This window comes from Haematobia irritans, chromosome 1, assembly GCF_050003625.1.
Source record: "Haematobia irritans isolate KBUSLIRL chromosome 1, ASM5000362v1, whole genome shotgun sequence".
Lineage (NCBI taxonomy): Eukaryota > Metazoa > Arthropoda > Insecta > Diptera > Muscidae > Haematobia > Haematobia irritans.
In genome coordinates, this window is record NC_134397.1 from 55,974,257 (window position 1) to 55,995,765 (window position 21,509).

The following is a 21,509-nucleotide window of genomic DNA, read 5'->3' on the forward strand; positions in this document are numbered from 1 at the left end:
TTTAACTTTTTTTGTTTCAAATAGATTAAAAACAGAGTAAGAATTAATAAAATGGGACAAATTGTTCAAACTTTGTCGATAAAAATACTAGAAAAATTGTGAATTTTTGAAAATAATTGAGGTCAAACGTTTCAAACAAGCGTTACACTAAAAATCATACCAAAAATTCATAAAAAAAATATAAAAATTATTTATTTCATAAAATATCACTGAATTTTTTAATTTACATCCAAAACATTGAATTCGGATCACACCTAAAGAAGTGATGCAAATTCAGTGCAACGGCTGTTGAAATGGTGGACTACCGTCCTATGACAAGTCCATGTTAAATTTATCGCTTCAGCGTCAATTTTGCACCACTTCCGGATCCGAAAAGAAAATTTTCATTGCTTTTTTGGCGACGCTTTTTTTTGCTGGGATGTTAAATTCATCGCACCAAAAAGAACATTTTCACTACTTTTGACGCCTTTTTGCTGGGATGCAAATAAAAGACTTTATTCCATATCTACATCCGACGTTTCGTTGGTGATTTCCAATTTCTTCTGAGATGATTTGATGATGATTTTTATTGAAATATTTAGTCTTTTGTCATATTTTTGATTAGTTTGAAATTGTAAAAAGCAACGGCACAGGAATACCACGACATTAAACAAATATTTTAAATAATTACAAAACTAAATTAAAATATCACAGATGTTTTTCCTTACTACGATCACAGATGATTAAACGTAATTTAATGAATCTTAAAATTTGGAATACAATCTAGTTCAATTTTCTCACGATAGTATATTTCTTCCATAACATAGTTTACTTTTGTTTCGGTGCAAAGCTATGACAAATCCTTTGTATTACAATCGAAATCGCCATTAGTTTAAGCTAAATTAACCAAAATCAGTTATCAATTTTAATTAAATTAACCCTGGACAGTCATCCTTATTTTTTGTACACTAACGTCATCCTTCGTCATTTTGACTACGGCTTATTTCAAGATGCTATAATTTGCACTGTGAGCAAAAATGTGAACCAAAATTGAATTTATTTTCTTATTCATTTTGTTTTTAATTAGAATACAACAAAAATTCATAAAATATTTGCATTTGTATAACTTAAATTTATCATTTCCCAATCGACTAAAATGCATTTTAGATCGAAAATGAAATTACGCGTCGTCATTTTGACGAAGGATGACTGTCCAGGGTTAATTCTTGTCCATTTAGCTTTAATCAATTTAGATTGATTTAAATTGAACGTTGTTATGGTGGAAATTGAATAAATTATAATATAATTTATTCAATTCGCATAATCGGAGTCGTATTAAATTAAATATGCTTCCATTTCTATTAAATTCTAATGACACTTTTTATATTTCCATATTTAGATCTTAAGAAAATCGCTAAAGTGGTAACACTGTTCTCCACGTTGCCCGACAACCTACCTTCAAAGATTGTTGTAAAGGGGGGCAATCGGCAAACGATGGATCATAAAATTCACTGCGTCGTCTTACAAGCAAACAACTATGAATGGGTGAAGAGGCACGACGTTGTGGTGATTTAGCCGAACTATTGAAGACAAGGGGTTGTAGTGGTTTCTGTGTCTGTGGCGATAGTTCGCGTGCAGCAGTGTCATAATGTGAATGACCCCTACCATTAACTGCACTATTGCCATTTTTGTCTTCGTTCAACAAACGTTTGTGAGGCGTTACACCAATACTATTGCCAAAAGTATGTAAATTATTTCGACGAGTCTTGTCACGACGACGGCTTACGTGATGTGAATATCGTAAGCCATCCGTATTGTCATCAGTTTGCGACATTTGATTATAGTTGCTGTCATTTAGAGTATTTGTTTGATGATTAACATTTGAATTCACGTTATTGCGAAGAGGGGAATGTTGATGATGATGATGATGATCTCCGTCATTGGCATTATCACTATTTTGCACCTGCCCATTGTCGTCATAATCATAATAATGATCTATTAATTTGGGTAAATTATCATATTTCTTTTTACGATACACTGGCGAATTGCTGAGTGACCGCGATTTACGCTGTTGTTGTAGAATTAGGGCAATGTGTTTGGATTGTGGCAGCATCTGTTGATTTTCGGGTACCATACCGAGAGAATTTTTACGTATTGCAACATTTTGTTGCATAGGTAAGACGGACATGCGTGGTGCAGCCGATGAATTTTCAAATGCTGAGTAACGGCGAAACATTGTGCAGCTCTAATGCTTTATTTTTCTTTCTCTCACACTTTTTTTGCCTTTTTTAACTCTCTCGTTTTTTTTATCTATGAACACAATATAAATGGCTACACGATGTTAATGATTATTTTTCTTGTATACGTATCTGACAAGTACTCAAAAGTACTTTTAATGGAATATATTTTTGTAATGGAAATATATATTTCTTTATTTTGTATTTATTTTTCTTCTTCTACTATGATCTTTTTTTAACAAAAATTTTCACACACACACACACACACCGATGAAGACTTAAATGCACAAACGCGCAACCGACATAAGTACTCCTTGTGCAACACTAGTCGATCTCGGATGCTATTTTTCTTTATGACCGATCAGTAGTAGCAGTAAATCGAAACTGGTTTCATATAACGAAACCAGATAAACTCATACTCTCACTCTGCCACCATCAACAATGATTAAGCATTGTGCAAAACCTATTGCATGGTAGATAGGTAGGTAGGTTGCTTTACATCTCCCCCCTCCACTATAAAATTGCAAACGATGATTGTGATAGGGAGAATAAGAAACACAAAACAAAGCGTTCACCATTCATGCATGGCATGGAGAGTAATATGAACGAAAAACATACGCAGAAAATTATTGAAAACAGCAACAACAGAAACATAAAAATTATTAGGTGTTGGGTGTGTGAAATGGCCTCTAATTTAAAATTTCAGTCATATCGGATTAAAAACAACCAAAAAGTGACTACGAAATTTTATTTTTACCAAATAGAACGAAAGTACGATTTTTCCCCATACAGTTTTTTTTTAACAGGAAAAACGGAAGTTTACTAATGTATATTTCTCCAAACATTTTATATCGAAAATTTCTCTTAGTAATTTCTTCATGAAAGATAAATGTCTTAAGGTGAGTACTATGTTCGGTTTTTTCACCAAAACACTAAATTAAAAGTACAAAAATAGTTATGAAGACTATTATATTTTTATCAAGTCTTATCAAATAATGGATGGAAAAGATCCAATGAATTGATTGATAATCATATTTCTAAATTAATTAATTAAGAAAAATAACCGTGAAAAAAGCTGGTTTTCAGCTTGAAAACTAAACATAGTACTCAGCTTTACTTACGGAAGCAAATGTCTTACTAGTGTCCTCGGTGGGTCTATTCAGAGATTAAGAAATATCTAAAAACCGAAAGCTATTTCTGTTTAAATAAAAATTATGATCGCCCAGATTTTGAACCTTTAGTTTTAAAGTCACCGGCTCTCCCTCTGTGCTACACACGCTTGTTGGTTGAGTGGCTTTTTTATACCCTCCTCCATAGGATGGGGGGTATATTAAATTTGTCATTCCGTTTGTAACACACCGAAATATTGCTCTAAGACCCCATAAAGTATATATATTCTGGGTCGTGGTGAAATTCTGAGTCGATTTAAGCATGTCCGTCCGTCTGTTTAAATCACGCTAACTTCCGAACGAAGCAAATTTCATCCGATCCGGCTGAAATTTGGTACATGATTGAGCGCTTGACTCTCCCTTATGACTTAAACTCTCTCTCTCTCTCTCTTTCAATAACTGTAATAAGAAAAGTCATATTCTTAACAGACCCCTAATACAATATTTATTACCAGACAAAAGAATGAATCGGACGACACAATTCTGATGCAAGAAAACGCATTGTTAAGAAGGAGTATACGCAGAGTTAAGAGGATTGAAATATGAACCGGTTTTTGTAGGGAAATATTGATACAACCATTCTTTCATTTAATAAATTAAAAAAAAAACGAATACAAAAAATAAAAAAACCTAGGAAATAAGTACTCTCTCATTAGCATTTGTTTATTTGGAATTATTCGTTAAGAGAAAGGTTTTTTTTTTAACTTGAAATCTCCAAGCAGCTACACCCATTTTTTCTTAAACACTACCATATTCAACAATTTTAGCACTTTTTTTTTTAAATTTTGAAAAACAACAACATTATTAGCATTCTTAACTATGTTGAGTCATAGCAGGTTTTTGTTTTTGTTTTTAGCCATAAAACGAAATCAACGCAATCACACTTACCTATCTAACGATTTCTTTGCCATTACGTCAATGTTTGTTTTTGTATACAGTTATACGAATTGGCAACACTGACCTTATACCTCTCACAGTGTTGCCAATTCGTATAACACATTGTATTGGTGTTAATATGTATATGCAGATGTGCGAGAATCCAGAGGGAAGAGGACGATCGTTTTAATTGGTTTTGCAAATGTTGTTGTCATTTTTTGAAACTAGGTGAACATGCTATTCGTAGTTCGGTAGATAATGATAACAAATCGTTGTTGTTTTGTTTAAATTGTTCACAAAAATGTATTAATTGTTGTTGATCATTTTCTGTACGATGAGAGAACATAGAATGTGGAGCAATATTGCCAAATGCTTTTGGAACCTTCCCCTTAAATATTAATAAAATCCTAAATTGTTCTATAAGTTTTATATTTTATATTCAAAATTTTGTCCAAATTTTATTTATTTTATTTACTTCTTCGAAAACCACAATATTTGTTTAATTTTTTTAACAAAAATAATTATCTAATATAATTTAGATGTAAAATATATCTACATTTATTTTCATAGTAAGTTAGCTTTTATTTGAATGTATGTGATTGTTTAACATATACGAAGCGCCATCTATATGTGGAAAAATTCCATGTTAATTCCATCGTTTCTCCTACAGCTCTATAATACATTTAACATGAATGTTAACATTAAAAACTTTTATGTTAAAGTTCTCATATGTTAATCACACTCTCGCTCGTTCACTCACCCTCTCATTAAAGCTTAGCAATGTTCATCTCATGCATACGTGCAGACATGACTGTATTTAAGTACATGATGATGATATGTACACATCAAGGAGACGTATTATTCAACCAAAAGAAAACAAAAAACAACAACGTATGTATATCGGTGAGGATAAGGCATTTTGTTTAAATCAAGGCTATTATGGATCCCCTAGTACTCTCATCATTGAATCTCCAAAGTTTAATAGTTCGAGGTTTATCGGTAGGTACCATTGCCATACTCAATGCAGTTCAAACATTTTCACATTGCAAGGGGAAAATAATTAAAAAAAATAAGGGTATCGCAATAAAATCTAAATAATCAAGGACAAACATTCACATTTTGGAAAACGTTATGTACAAAATATCATTTAGCCAACAGGTAGGGTGAGAAAGAAAAAAGCTAATGAGTTTCTGACAAGGGTGTCTACAGCAGTTACAGATGTTCGTAGATAACACATTTACAATGGCCTATAAAACTATTGCGGTATAGTGCTGTAATTACAATTGAATTGACGTACTCACACATACACATTTTACTGGTTCACGTTGAACTGTAAAGAGGTATGAATGTAAGGGGTAAACTTGACATGTGCAAATTCAGTTTTAGCCGGCATAATAGCATGAACCCTAAGGTTAATTTTTGTTTACTTTCTGGACAAATTCTTGACTGAACTTAATTTTTCTATGTGCTTTCAATAAAAGGAAAATTTCATTATTTCAAGCAATAAATATCGAAAATAAATGTCAAATTTTAGCATCTGTATAGATTTGTTCGAATTGGATATCTTTGGCGCGAATTGTGGCCTTCAAACGACCGACAAAGTCATCACATGCAGTACGAAAGTGGCCCTGCGGTATTTTGTTCCATTCTTGACAAAGAACCGTCTTGAGATGATCGATACATATTTTTTATTGACAGGCGCAAAAGTCTAGCGAACTAAGATCCGGAGATTTTGTTGGCCATTGTTCGAACGAAATGCAACGAAGAACCTCCTTTTTATTCCATTCTTGGTTGACACATGGTGAGTGCGATGCTGGAATGGTCATGATCAGCGGCCGAAGTGTTTGTCTGCCCAGGCAGTGTTGCTAGTATTGAGGATTTTAGGATATTTTTTTCGTGAAGGGAAACGAACATTTTAGTTGGAGACTTAGGGGTTTGGTGAAAAATTTCCTTAAATTGGGGGATTTTATCCAAATGAGCAATAAATCCGGTTTACAATAATGATTTACATGAAATTCTGTTTTTTTTGTACATTATTAAAAAATATATAAAACGGTGCAAATGAAGTATTTGGACAAGAAACGGACACAGAATTTTATTTTGGGGGTCCAAGCGCTAATTTATAATTTTACTCAATTTGTTTAAGGCATTTTTCTACAATTCGAAAATTTTAAACCTTTATCACCAAAAAATTCGTTTATTACAAAATTTTTATTTTTTCAATAAAAAAAAATATTTTTGAACCAACAACACAGTCCATTTCGTTTATATCAAGCGCAGTTCTTTTCTGTCTTTAGGTCTTTAATAAGACACATTCTACAGTTCATAGTAAAAATTTAATATAGTAGTATGTACGACGACCCTTGGCATGCAAGGCGGACGTAGCTACCACTGCTCCACGGTGCCCAACTAAATGTATGTTTCTGTTAAACAAAGTTTGTTTAATCGGCTCGTGGGCGCCACAAGCTATGCTATATAAATATAACTTATATGGATAATTGTCTATTGATGACAATAACAGCAACATCGTTCAGTGGATAGTGTGTTGGCTTACAAATTGCATGGTCCGCGGTTCGATTTTCCGCCCAGGCGAAAGGTAAAATTAAAAAAATTATAATATCGAATAATTTCTTTTACATTGTTTGTATTACAGAAAAAGGTGCTAAGAACTAAAAAACCTCGTGGAAGTGAGAAAGATGTGAGGGAAAATGCAATTAGCCAGAAAGGATTGTTTTTTTTTTGAGTAAGTCTTTATGAAATTGTTTTTACATCCTGGAAAAGAATAATCGTTTATCATAAAAGAAAAGAATCCAAATAAAATTCTTTACAGTGAAAAGCAAATGAGAAACGAACTTTGTCTAAACTTTCGTTTAGCAGGAAAGAATTATTTTTTGCGTGTATTTTTCATAAAAAACTTTTAAATGTTTTTGGGGATTTTTGTGGAGAATTTTAAATTAATTTGGGGTTTTTGGTGACGAAAGCGCACCAATTTGGGAACAAGAGCAAAAAAAAAAAAAACAAGTATATACGGCCGTAAGTTCGACCAGGCCGAAGCTTATGTACCCTCCATCATGGATTGCGTAGAAACTTCTTCTAAACACTGCCATCCACAATCGAATCACTTAAGTTGCGGTAACGCTTGCCGATGGCAAGGTATCTGAAAACCTCCTAACACCATCTTCTAAATTGTATGTAAGTCCATACGTGGTATATATTAAATCAAAAAAGATCGATCCAATACGTATATAATTCAGCTTGACAAAGTAGACATAAAATTTTGACAAAATTTTCTACAGAAATAAAATTTTAACAAAATTTTCTATAGAAATAAAATTTTCACAAAATTTTCTATAGAAATAAAAATTTTGACAAAATTTTCTATAGAAACAAAATTTTGACAAAATTTTCTACAGAAATAAAATTTTAACAAAATTTTCTATAGAAATAATAAACTTTTGACAAAATTTTCTATAGAAATAAAATCTTGGTAGTTTATTTTTGGCTCGAGTGGCAACCATGATTATGAACCGAATAAAATTTGAACCAAATTTTCTATAGAAATAAAATTTTGACAAAATTTTCTATATAAATAAAATTTTGACAATGATGAAAATTTTATTATGAACCGAATAAAATTTTAACAAAATTTTCCCTAGAAATAAAATTTTGACAAAATTTTCTATAGAAATAAAATTTTGGTAGATTATTTTTGGCTCTAGTGGCAACCATAATTGTGAACCGATATGGACTAATTTTTGTGTGATTGGACCAATTTTGGTATGGTTGTTAGCGACCATATACTAACACCACGTTCCTAATTTGAACCGGATCGGATGAATTTTGCTCCTCCAAGAGGCTCCGGAGGTCAAATCTGGAGAACGTTTTATATGGGGGCTATATATTATTATGGACCGATATGGACCAATTATGGCACGGTTGTTAAAGATCATATACTAACACCATGTTGCAAATTACAACCGGATTGGATAAAATTTGCTTCTCTTGGAGACTTCGCAAGCCAAATCTGCGGATCGGTTTATATCGGGGCTATATAATTATGAACCAATGTGGACCAATTTTTGCATGGTTGTTAGAGACTATATACCAATATCATGTACCAAATTTCAGGCGGATCGGATGAAATTTGTTTCTCTTTGAGGCTCCGCAACACAAATCTGGGGATCGGTTTATATGGGCGCTATATATAATTATGGACCGATGTGGACCAATTTTTGCACGGTTGTTAGAGACCATATACCAATACCATGTACCAAATTTCAGCCGGATCGGATGCAATTTGCTTCTCTTTGAGGCTTCGCAAGCCAAATCTGGAGATCGGTTTATATGGGGTCTGTATATAACTAAGGAGCGATGTGGACCAATTTTTGCATGGTTGTTAGAGACCATATACCAACATCATGTACCAAATTTCAGCCGGATCGGATGAAATTTGCTTCTCTTTGAGGCTCCACAAGCCAAATCTGGGGATCGGTTTATATGGGGGCTATATATAATTATGGACCGATGTGGACCAATTTTTGCATGATTATTAGAGACCATATACCAACACCATGTACCAAATTTCAGCCGGATCGGATGAAATATGCTTCTCTTAGAGGCTCCACAAGCCAAATCTGGGGATCGGTTTATATGGGGGCTATATATAATTAAGGACCGATATGGACCAATTTTTGCATGGTTGTTAGAGACCATATACCAACATCATGTACCAAATTTCAGCCAGATCGGATGAAATTTGCTTCTCTTTGAGGCTATGCAACCCAAATCTGGGGATCGGTTTATATGGGCGCTATATATAATTATGGACCGATGTGGACCAATTTTTGTATGGTTGTTAGAGACCATATAACAACACCATGTACCAAATTTCAGCCGGATCGGATGAAATTTGCTTCTCTTTTAGGCTCCGCAAGCCAAATCTGGGGATCGGTTTATATGGGGGCTATATATAATTATGGACCGATGTGGAATTTCAGCCGGATCGGATGAAATATGCTTCTGTTAGAGGCTCCACAAGCCAAATCTGAGGGTCCCTTTATATGGGGGCTATACGTAAAAGTGGACCGATATGGCCCATTTTCAATACCATCCGACCTACATCAATAACAACTACTTGTGCCAAGTTTCAAGTCGATAGCTTGTTTCGTTCGGAAGATAGCGTGATTTCAACAGACGGACGGACGGACATGCTTAGATCGACTCAGAATTTCACCACGACCCAGAATATATATACTTTATGGGGTCTTAGAGCAATATTTCGATGTGTTACAAACGGAATGACAAAGTTAATATACCCCCATCCCATGATGGAGGGTATAATAATGGCAACACAATGCTGAGAGCTTCATGATTGTCTTTGGGACTTTTGCCGATAATATTTGGCTTTTTTATATCTAAAGAAAATTTTGTCAAAATTTTATTTCTATAGAAAAATTTGTCAACATTTTTTTCTATAGAAAATTTTGTCCAAATTTTATTTCTATAGAAAATTTTGTCAAGATTTTATTTCTATAGAAAATTTTGTCAATATTTTATTTATATAAAAAATTTTGCCAAAATTTTATTTATATAGAATATTTTGTCAAAATTTTATATCTATAGAAACTTTTGTCCAAATTTTATTTCTATAGAAAATTTTGTCAAGATTTTATTTCTATAGAAAATTTTGTCAAAATTTTATTTCTATAGAAAATGTCCAAATTTTATTTCTATAGAAAATTTTGTCAAAATTTTATTTCTATAGAAAAATTTGTTAACATTATATTTCCATAGAAAATTTTGTCAAAATTTCAATTCTATAGAATTTTTTTTCAAAATTTTATTTCTATAGAATATTTTGTCAAAATTTTTTCAAAATTTTATTTCTATAGAAATTTTTCTTAAAATTTTATTTCTATAGAAAATTTTGTTAAAATTTTATCTCTATAGAAAAATTCGTCAAAATTTTTTTTCTATAGAAAATTTTGTCCAAATTTTATTTCTACAGAAAATTTTGTCAATATTTTATTTCTATAGAAAATTGTACCTCTTAATTGGAGAGGAACATTTTGCAAAATCTACCAAGACATCAAGAATTCTACCAATCTACCAACAAGTAAAAAATCTACTCAGCCGACTACTTTGTTCGAAAACGTTCCAATTTGGGATGGCTTCTCATTGGAGAAACCCAAATTCGATAACTGATTAGCATGGCCGACTTGTTCAATCCCAGTTTCGACCAACACCAACAAGTTTTTCAGCGGTTTATTATCCCGTCTCAGTAATGCTGGTGACATAAGGAGGTCCTTTGTCACTAAGCTAGACATAAAATCGGGCAGCATTCAGTGATAAAGAAGAAGAAGTTCACAATGAACTGAATAGTCTAAGTGAGCCTGAAATATTGGGATGCCATTGTACCTAAGCCAACCTAACCTAAAATCGTTAACTGGCCCCTTTCGTGCAAGGGAAGCAACTCTTTTGCTCTTTTTAATCTAAATTTTATGTGCATTCTTGCACATAGGCCCACAAATAAGGGGCGACGCTTCACAATGAAAATGAGCCTCATGAAAAAGAGCCCCAACAATATGTATGTTAACCTTTTGATTTAAAATACCGTGTGAAAATGAATCCTATCTGGGGGAAAAGAATATCATGTTTTAAGAAAACATGAATCTCTTTCGCGCGTTAGCCCACTGTGGACTCCACTGTGGTCCAGAGGAGAAAGCCCCACTTAAAACTCAAATGTGATGCTATTCAGAACACCAAAAGTGTGTATAGTTCCCACCATTTTAAAATCCCAGAATGCGAAAATAAGCCCCACATGAAAACGAAGCACAATCCCAAAAAGGAAAATTGGATTTTATTTTCATTTGAAATATTGGGGTTTATTTTCATAATGCAAAACGGGGCCCAAAAATAAAATGAAGCGAGTCCCCAAAAAACATAACAATTTGGTGTTGTTGTTTACTATACATTTTTTAGGATTCTTCTTTTGAGTTTTGGGTCTAACTTTCATGGAGCCCATATTACATTTGTGATGTGAGGGAGATGTTGCTGGTAATTATGTGCTATTTCTTGGAAGATTTTAGTACTATAGTGCGTATGATAATTATTATTTTCTGGTATATGCGGCGTATAAGTAATATTAATTAGAATTTAGGGTTTACCAACAAGGCGATCAAAATGGACAAAATTGTATAAGTGCACCTGAAGTAGCAAACTTCAACTATAAGGTTTCTTTGTGTACCTCTCCATTAAAACTTATTCAGTAAAAACTTGCAAGAGAGTAACAGGTTGGCTGATAAGTCCCCGGTCTGACACATAGATGGCGTCGCTAGTATTAAATGCATATTATTTTTATATAGTACGAACCTTCAAATGATTCGTGTCAAAATTTGACATCTGTAAGTCAATTAGTTTGTGAGATAGAGCGTCTTTTGTGAAGCAACTTTTGTTATTGTGAAAAAATGGAAAAAAGGAATTTTGTGTTTTGATAAAATACTGTTTTCTGAAGGGGAAAAATAATAATGAGTTTCCGGACTCTGCCCCAGGGAAATCAACAATAATTGATTGGTATGCAAAATTCAAGCGCGATGAAATGAGCACGGAGGACGGTGAACGCAGTGGATGCCCGAAAGAGGTGGTTACCGACGAAAACATCAAAAAAATCTACAAAATGATTTTGAATGACCGTAAAATGAAATTGATCGAGATAGCAAAGGCCTTAAAGATATCAAAGGAACGTGTTGGTCATATCATTCATCAATATTTGGATATGCGGAAGCTCTGTGCAAAATCGGTGCCGCGCGAGCTCACATTTGACCAAAAACAACAACCTGTTGATGATTTTGAGCGGTGTTTTGCAGCTATTAACTCGTAATACACCCGAGTTTTTCCGTCGATATGTGACAATGGATGAAACATGGCTCCATCACTACACTCCTGAGTGCAATCGACAGTCGGCTGAGTGGACAGCGACCGGTGAACCGTCTCCGAAGCGTGGAAAGACTCAAAAGTCCGCTGGCAAAGTAATGGCATCTGTTTTTTGGGATGCGCATTGAATAATTTTTATCGATTATCTTGAGAAGGGAAAAACCATCAACAGTGACTATTATATGGCGTTATTGGAGCGTTTGAAGGCCGAAATCGCGGCAAAACGGCCCCATATAAAGAAAAAAAAAAGTGTTGCTTCAGCAAGACAACGCACCGTGCCACAAGTCATTGATAACGATGGCAAAAATTCATGAATTGGGCTTCGAATTGCTTCCCCACCCATCGTATTCTCCAGATCTGGCCCCCAGCGACTTTTTCTTGTTCTCAGAACTCAAAAGGATGCTCGCAGGGAAAAAATTTCGCTGCAATGAAGAGGTGATCGCCGAAACTCAGGCATATTTTGAGGCAAAATCGAAGGAGTACTACCAAAATGGTATCAAAAAATTGGAAGGTCGTAATAATCGTTGTATCGCTCTTGAAGGGAACTATGTTGAATAATAAAAACGAATTTTGACAAAAAAAATGTGTTTTTCTTTGTTAGACCGGGGATTTATCAGCCAACCTATTAAGTACGAAGTTTACTCTCATCCATACCAGAAATACAGCTGGTAATCATGTGAAGTATTTACTGGGTTAAACATTTCCTGCAAAAACTTGAATTTTCTCTATTTCTCAAATGTCAAATTTGATTTCTTTTTGATTTTGATCTTTGGCTGGCTTTTTGAAGTAAACGAACGACTTTCAGTAAAAGTTTGTGACAAATATTAAACTATATCGGGTACGCGAACTAGGCTATTGTAAGTTTTAACCGTTACTTTAATGTTCCCCCCTTATAAAGTCTAGAATAGTTTGGACACTTACCCCTCTTGAATCTCTAAATAATATTGCAGCATGGTGTGGATCCAGAGTACCATCACCACGTAAGCCTCGACTACCAGCACCAACTGAAGCCCGACGTTTTTCTAGATCAGCAGAAGCACGTCGCATATGAGCACCTAAACGATGTTAAAGAAGACCAAAAAACCTGGTTAGTAAAAATATCCAAACAAATCAAACAACAGCAAAATTTTCAAGAAACGAAAATTCTTAATAGTTTGCAAATAAAAGCAAGTACCAAGTTTTTTTACAACATCAAACGCTAGCGCATGTGTTTACCTTTGACATTACCTTCTTTGAGAATTTTATCATAAATTTTATAGGTAGCTCCACAATCTTCCAAAATTCGATTGGGCCTTCTCAATGTATTGACATCCAAACTTTTCGATCTTGAACGAAAATTTTCCTGTGGATCATTTTGGGGTGAGGTGCAAACACTATTTGTTCTATCCGAATCATGATGGGGTTTTCGGGGCCAAATGTGAACCTTTTTACCAAAACTCTTTAGCATTTCCTGTATTGAATTATGGTGATGATGATGATGATGATGGTGTTTGTGCTTATGCTCTTTGGGTGAGGAATTACTCTCGTTGTCATCCTCATTAATACTTAGGGATCGGGCAAAACTGCTATTATCGAAACGATGACGCATATAGGCTCCAATACCACCGCCACCATCCAAGGAGTGTTTCATCGGACTCGAACCATATTCATCAAGGGCTGGAGCTGCTCCAACTCGATGAAATATGGAATTAATTGTGGGTCTTTCCGATTGGCGATGATTGTTCGAGGTACCCGAATAGGTAAAATACTGATGATCATTTTGACCCTCATATATATCGTCCAAATCGTGTGGGAAAAATCCACCCACAGTGGGAGGTGAATTGCTGTAGTCTGCATGGCTCGGCTTTCGCAAACTCTATTCAATGTCAAATCATAAGAAAATGAAATCAGAAATCTCCTTCGGGAAACCATAAGTACCATAAACTTACACTATATACTGCTGGACTATGGGCTCTATCAAATATAGAACGTTTCGATGAGGGCGTTCTCTTAAAACTAGAACTACAGCTGTCATAGGAACTGCGATAATGATTTGTTATAGACCTTTGAGAATCGGGCACCGGCTGTGGACTAGACGAATTCACCCAATTGTTTTCGGAAACTTTATCTAAATTTTATAGAAATTTTTGAAAGATCAAATGTGAGCGATAACTAAGTAGAAGATCGTTTCGGTTAGTATCGAATGACACATGTTCTTCACCATGGATACTGGTGAGGGAACTTCAACAATCTTACAGTCTTCATGAATGGAAATTATCTTTGAAATTCAATCAAATGGATTGGTTAATATTGTCAATGAATTCCAGAACATATATTTCATTATTTGCACACCATTGGAAAAGAGAATACATATAAAATTTCCAATAATTTATATATTTGGAAAGGGAACGCGGAATATCTTAATTTGAGTGATGATTATTGGAAATGAAATTATTTGGGATTTTTTTAAGAGTTTGGGGATTTATTAATTTAATTTAAATTACTCTAATTTAATATGAATTAATGGAATAAAGTATAGTATAATTTAATTTTTTTAATATTCCTTTAATAAATTTATTTTAATTTAATAGAAGCTAATTTATTTAAATGTATTTATAAATTGATAATCAAATTAAACTAAACTAGTTATTTAAATTAGTTAAATTTGATATTAATGATATTAATTATTTAGATTACAAATTAATTTTAAATCTACTTCAAAAAATTTAATGTAAAATAAAAAAATAGTTTAATTAAACTCAATAAATTAAAAAAAAAAAAACAAGTATATACGGCCGTAAGTTCGGCCAGGCCGAATCTTATGTACCCTCCACCATGGATTGCGTAGAAACTTCTACGAAAGACTGTCATCCACAATCGAATTAATTGGGTTGTGGTATCTTAAAACTTTTTAACATTGTTTTCCAAAATTGTGAGTTAGTCCATACGTGGTATATATTAGACAAAAAAGGTATGTATAGGTAAGTCTACAAATAATTACGAATCGATATGGACCAGAATTGAAATATGTGGGCTATATACAATTATGAACTTGATATAGACCAATTTTTGTGTGATTGGGGATCTATTTATCTGAGGGCTATATATAACTATAGACCGATATGGACCTAGTTAGGCATGGTTGTTAACGGCCATATACTAGCACAATGTACCAAATTTCAACTGACTCGGATGAAATTTGCTCCTCCAACTGGCTCCGAAACCAAATCTCGGGATCGGTTTATATGGGGGCTATATATGATTATGGACTGATATGTGACCACTTTTGGCATAGTTGTTAAATGTCATGTACTAACATAACTACCAAATTTCAACCGAATCTGATGAATTTTGCTCTTCCAAGGGGCTCCGGAGGTCAAATCTGTGGATCTGTATATATAGGGGTTATATATAATTATGGACCGATTTCGACCAATTTTTGCATGGTTGTTTGAGGCTATATATTAACACCACATACCAAATTTCAACCGAATCGGTTGAATTTTACTCTTCTTTTGCTCCGGAGGTGAAATCTGTGGATCGGTTTATATGGGGGCTATATATAATTATGGGCCGATATGGACCAATTTGTGCATGGTTGTTAGAGACCATATACTAACACCATGTACCAAATTTCAGCCGGATCGGATGAAATTTGCTTCTCTTAGAGGCTCCGCAAGCCAAATCTGGGGATCGGTTTATATGGGGGCTATATATAATTATTGACCGATGCGGACCAATTTTTGCATGGTTGTTAGAGACCATATACTAACACCATGTACTAAATTTCAGCCGGATCGGATGAAATTTGCTTCTCTTAGAGAATTGGCAAGCCTAATTTGGGGGTCCGTTTATATGGGGGCTATATATAATTATTGACCGATGTGGACCAATTTTTGCATGGTTGTTAGAGACCATATACCAACACCATGTACTAAATTTCAGCCGGATCGGATGAAATTTGCTTCTCTTAGAGGATCGGCAAGCCTAATTTGGGGGTCCGTTTATATGGGGGCTATATATAATTATTGACCGATGCGGACCAATTTTTGCATGGTTGTTAGAGACCATATACCAACACCATGTACTAAATTTCAGCCGGATCGGATGAAATTTGCTTCTCTTAGAGAATTGGCAAGCCTAATTTGGGGGTCCGTTTATATGGGGGCTATACGTAAAAGTGGACCGATATGGTTCATTTGCAATACCATCCGACCTACATCAAAAACAACTACATGTTCCAAGTTTCAAGTCGATAGCTTGTTTCGTTCGGAAGTTAGCGTGATTTCAACAGACGGACGGACGGATGGACATGCTCAGATCGACTCAGAATTTCACCACGACCCAGAATATATATATACTTTATGGGGTCTTAGAGCAATATTTCGATGTATTACAAACGGAATGACAAAGTTAATATACCCCCATCCTATGGTGGAGGGTATAAAAAAAACTTAATTGCATGTGATTTTTATTTGACTTGATTTTTTTTTAATGAATGTAATTTAATTTAGTTTATTTTAATTTAATTTATCATATATTATTTTAAATATTATTAGTGCTTGATTTAATTCAATTTAGTTTAATTTAATTATTTAAAATAATGATTATTTATTTATTAAAAACAACTGAATTAATTAAATGTATTCAATTCGATGTGTCTTTATTATGATGACTATTAATATTAAATCTATTTATTAAAAATTCTGTTTAAACAAATATATACACAGAAAAAAATTTCACGAACATTTTTTAAAACTCAATTAAAATCTTAATTGTGTTTTAAAAAATATTTAATTAAAAATTTAATTGAATCAACAAATTTTTTAATTGAAATAAAAATCAATCACACAAATTAATTGGATCAATTAATTTTTTACTTGACTGCCAATTATTTTTTTAATTGATACTATCATTTCTGTGATTGAAGACATTTCAATTAAAACATTAATTGGATCAATTAATTTCGTGATTGAATCAGAAAAAATTTTTTTGTGTGTATTTAATGTAAAATAAATAAATTTTGTATAACTAAACTTAATTGAATTAAAAAAAATTCATTTATATAATTTAATGTTTTTTTTTTATATTTTTAAATTTTAAATATTTTGAATTAATTTAAGTTGACTTTTATCAATTTATTTTATTTAAATTATTAGTTAAAATTAATAAAATTTCGTCTCAGTTAGTTCAATGTAATTTTAAGAAATTAAATTAAAAGTAGTAATCAATTCCTAAATTTTAATATTTAGATATCAAACTGTTTTTGTAACGTAGTCTACATATAGTAGTAAGATATATACTTAGTATTAAGGTGTAATTATATGTCAAGTTTTTGCAGTCCTTGATTGTAGTCCTAATTATTTTTATAATTTTTTTAAGTAAATTTAATGTAATTCTTTATTTTGAGTATCCCTGTAACCGTATACGGCCATTTCGGCTTGGTTGTAAAATGAGTTAAATTAAAAAAAAAAAAATAAAAAAATAAATTAATTAAATTTAAATTCCATTTCTTTATTTGGTTTTTATCTTAGATTAATATAATAAATTAATTTAATTAAATTTTTGTTATATTTAATTTGACTTTTATAATTTGTTTTATATAAATTATTAGTTAAAATTAACAATATTTTGTCTAAGTTAGTTCAATTTAATTTTAATAAATTAAATTAAATTTAAATTTAATATTTGTGCTTGGATTAATATAATAATGAATTCATTTGTTTTAACTAATAATAATTAATAATAATAATTGATTTTTATGTTGTTATATTTAATTTGACGATAATCACTTAATTTATTTTACACTGGCTGGGTTACCGAATTATTTCATTAAAATTGGGCCAACGAAAAAAAATCGTAAATATAACGAAATTATTATGAAGAATTTTCTGTTAAGCAATGGAACGTTTCGTTATATTAACGAACATTTCCATTATCGTAATGAAAATATTCCGTTATGTAAATATTAATTTAATTTCATTAGATTTAATTTAAATCTACTTTGACTTATTAAATAAATATACATTAAATTGAGATCGGTTTTCATAAGTGAACAATTCATCTTTCTGAAATATGGACAACACGAATTTTCTCACATATAACTCAAATAAAGGAAAAGTCATCATACACACATACAGTCATGCGAAAAATTTCATGCGGTTTTAAATTGATAGCCTTTCGAAAATCTTTGTTCTAAGAAATAGAGAAAAACTCAAATCAAATTGTATTTTTTTTTACTTTTCCCAAATGGAGATAATTCTATCTTTCTATATCTGGGATTTCCTTAGTAAACTGCGAAAGTATTAAATAATTTGTTTAAATATTCATATACATATATATTTTTTAATTTAAACAAATTTACACCTGAACTTTATTTAATTTAATTTATTTTAATTAATTTAAATTCATTTAAATTTCACTCAATTGAGTATAAATCCTTTTTATTTCTCCCTAAACAACAGGGAACTTCATATCTATGTTTATTTCAATTTTCCTTTTCACACTCCCTCTTTCCCTTTTCCAAGGTGCACAATTTTATTTACCACATTATTTATGTATATAGTTCTTCTTACCCTGTGACCAATTGGGCGATTTGGAATTTGTCGATGAACTTGAACTGGAATTTGAGTTGGTGCTATTTAAACGATTAGAACCACCACTTTTCAGGGAACCATTATTGCCATAATCATTGGCTGAGGTATTATTTGTTGTACTGCTGCCCAAGGAAGAACCATTTAAGCTATCACTATCACGACTATAGCTACGTCCATATGACGTATGATGCTGATGGGGGACAGTGCCACCATTTTGCCAACAATCAGCACTCAGCTGTTTTTCAATGGCATGTTGCCGGTATAAATGGGTAATGCCGTGCATGATGTCACAGCGTATGGTACTTTATCTTATTTTTACTTTTGTTTTTCAATTTAAATATATAACAAAAAATTTATTCACAGCCTGCTGTTGTTTGTTTGAATTTTTTTAACAATATTTATTTAACACAGAATTTATATGAATTTAGCACTTAATTATAAATTTAATGAATGCAACACGAACACTTTATATTTATAATTTTTGTTTTCTTAATTTAAGAGTTTCAACAGTTTTTTATTGTTTGCTTTTTTTATTGCGAAATTTAATAAGAAAGTCACATTTTCTTTGATATTTAAAATATTGTCGTTGTCTTTAATTTATGACTGGTTAATATGCAATGTAAATGAAACTATAGTGTCCAGCTGTTGGACTGATAACGAACGCAACTGTTTCAAGACTAAATCCATGCACGCCTATATTTCTGGCTGTTGATGAATGCAAATAAAAACTTACAACAACAAACTTCTCTCTTACACAATCACTCTCTTGTGTGTAGTTTTGTTGCTTCTTATAAAGAAGAAATTCTCTTATTTGTTGTTGGGTTTTGGGGGGCCGGTTGGCTAGGGGGGATAGTAGTAGTGGCTTGCCAGCTTTATGGGCAATATATTGTTTGTATTTTTGGCATATAACTAATGTTTTTCTTGGCACCAAATGGAAGAAAGAGTGATGGACTTCAGTATGTAATAGTTGTTGTTTTTTTCTTCTAATTTTGCTTGGTTACTTTCTCTCTCACTCTCTTTCTCTGACCAATGCTCTGGCTTCTCTAAAGCTATCGTTTACTCAATGCACTGCAAATGTAAACTTAATAGCCTCACTACTGAATCGGGTATACCCGATTTAGTGTTTTTGGGGATTTTGTTGTTATTCTTTATTATGCTATTAACTATAACAACAAAAACGCAAACAATGTCTTGTGTTGCTATTATCACATCATCAGTTGTGGGTGGCTGTGGGGGGTATGTGATGGCTTAAGCACCTAGTTTTTCTTTTTCTTGCTAAAAAAATTGTCGTCTATGCAAAAAACTGCTTGATTTACTTGATGCCTTTGTAGTTGTTGTTGGCGATGGTGTTGCTGCTGCTGCTTACTTGTGTGCATAGACGATGCAATCCCTTGTAATATAGAGAACGAATGTTTGTGCGTTCATATGTATGCCCCAGCTTTGGAGCTGTGTGGCTAAAGACGAGACGACTACGACAACAACAGCAACGACTATGATTTGTATGACAGTTGAGCAGTCGAACGGTGAATGGCCTGTAAATAAGTCAAAGTTGTTTGTTGATGTGTTATACATTCATTGTTGTTATTGGTATTTTTATTTTTCATATTTTTTTTTGTTGTTTTGCAGAATTTTGTTTATCACGAACTCACACATGTGATGCCTTTGCTTATATTTTTATCAAATTCATATTTTGCCGGTTGTTGTTATTGTTGCTGTTGATGGGTATTATTATTATAGCTGTGTTTTCGTTTGTGTGTTGTCTATTTTGTCTACTAAATATATTTTTAGCATTGTCTTGTGGTCATGGGGGAAAAAGGCAAACGTACCTCGAAACTCAACAAATCAGTTATCTATGCGAAGAAAACATTAAAGTGGAATATAAAAATACCAAAATATAACGAAGAAAACATCAAAGTGGAATAAAAAAAAAAAAAATAACAAAATTTAACATATTTGCTCACTTTACGTTGAGAGGTCAAAACTTTTTATAAACAAATACATATTAGGTTTTTTGTGTAAAATAATTTATAAAAATATATATTTCATAGAATATTGTAAATAAATAAAATTAGTCTTTACGAAAAGCTGTGTATATATTAATTAATTTTATTGTAAAGCTTAATTCTGAATTTCTCTATCTTACATCAACTATTTCCAGTGATTTTTCGACAATCTGTGTCATTGTGTATTGTCAATTTTGAGTACTTTTCGGTATCTCAATCACGGTTGCCACAGATGGTGGAATTCTACCAAAAATTGTAGTTTTTTTTTGCTGTCGAAGATTTTGCAAGTTATTCCCCTCCAACTATGATAAAAATAAATTTTTTTATAGAAATAAAATGTTGACAAAATTTTCTATAGAAATAAAATTTTGACAAAATTTTCTACAGAAATAAAATTTTGACAAAATTTTGTATAGAAATAAAATTTTGACAAAATTTTCTATAAAAATAAAATGTTGGCAAAATTTTCTATGGAAATAAAATTTGACAAAATTTTTTATAGAAATAAAATTTTGAGAAAATTTTCTATAGAAATACAATTTTGACAAAATTTTCTATAGAAATAAAATATTGGCAAAACTTTCTATGGAAATAAAATTTTGAACAAATTTTCTATAGAAATAAAATGTTGACAAAATTTTCTATAGAAATAAAATTTTGACAAAATAATCTATAGAAATAAAAGTTTGACAAAATTTTCTATAGAAATAAAATTTTGACAAAATAATCTATAGAAAT

The 21,509-nt window shown here is 32.2% G+C and overlaps 1 protein-coding gene across 7 annotated transcripts in view; it reads right to left on the reverse strand.

Moving 5' to 3' along the window:
• SNF4Agamma (SNF4/AMP-activated protein kinase gamma subunit) overlaps nt 1–21,509 on the reverse strand; it is a 514,590-nt gene that overhangs the window by 44,296 nt on the left and 448,785 nt on the right. For 4 of the 7 annotated variants that reach the window (XM_075290408.1, XM_075290409.1, XM_075290407.1 and 1 more), the window contains one exon: nt 13,115–13,248. In XM_075290408.1, the coding sequence (XP_075146523.1) occupies nt 13,115–13,248 (134 nt within the window). Of the gene's footprint in view, nt 1–1,435; nt 2,566–13,114; nt 13,249–13,408; nt 14,049–14,121; nt 14,301–18,747; nt 20,301–21,509 lie in introns of those variants that run through there. The other 3 variants (XM_075290413.1, XM_075290412.1, XM_075290414.1) reach the window with 3 other exon arrangements.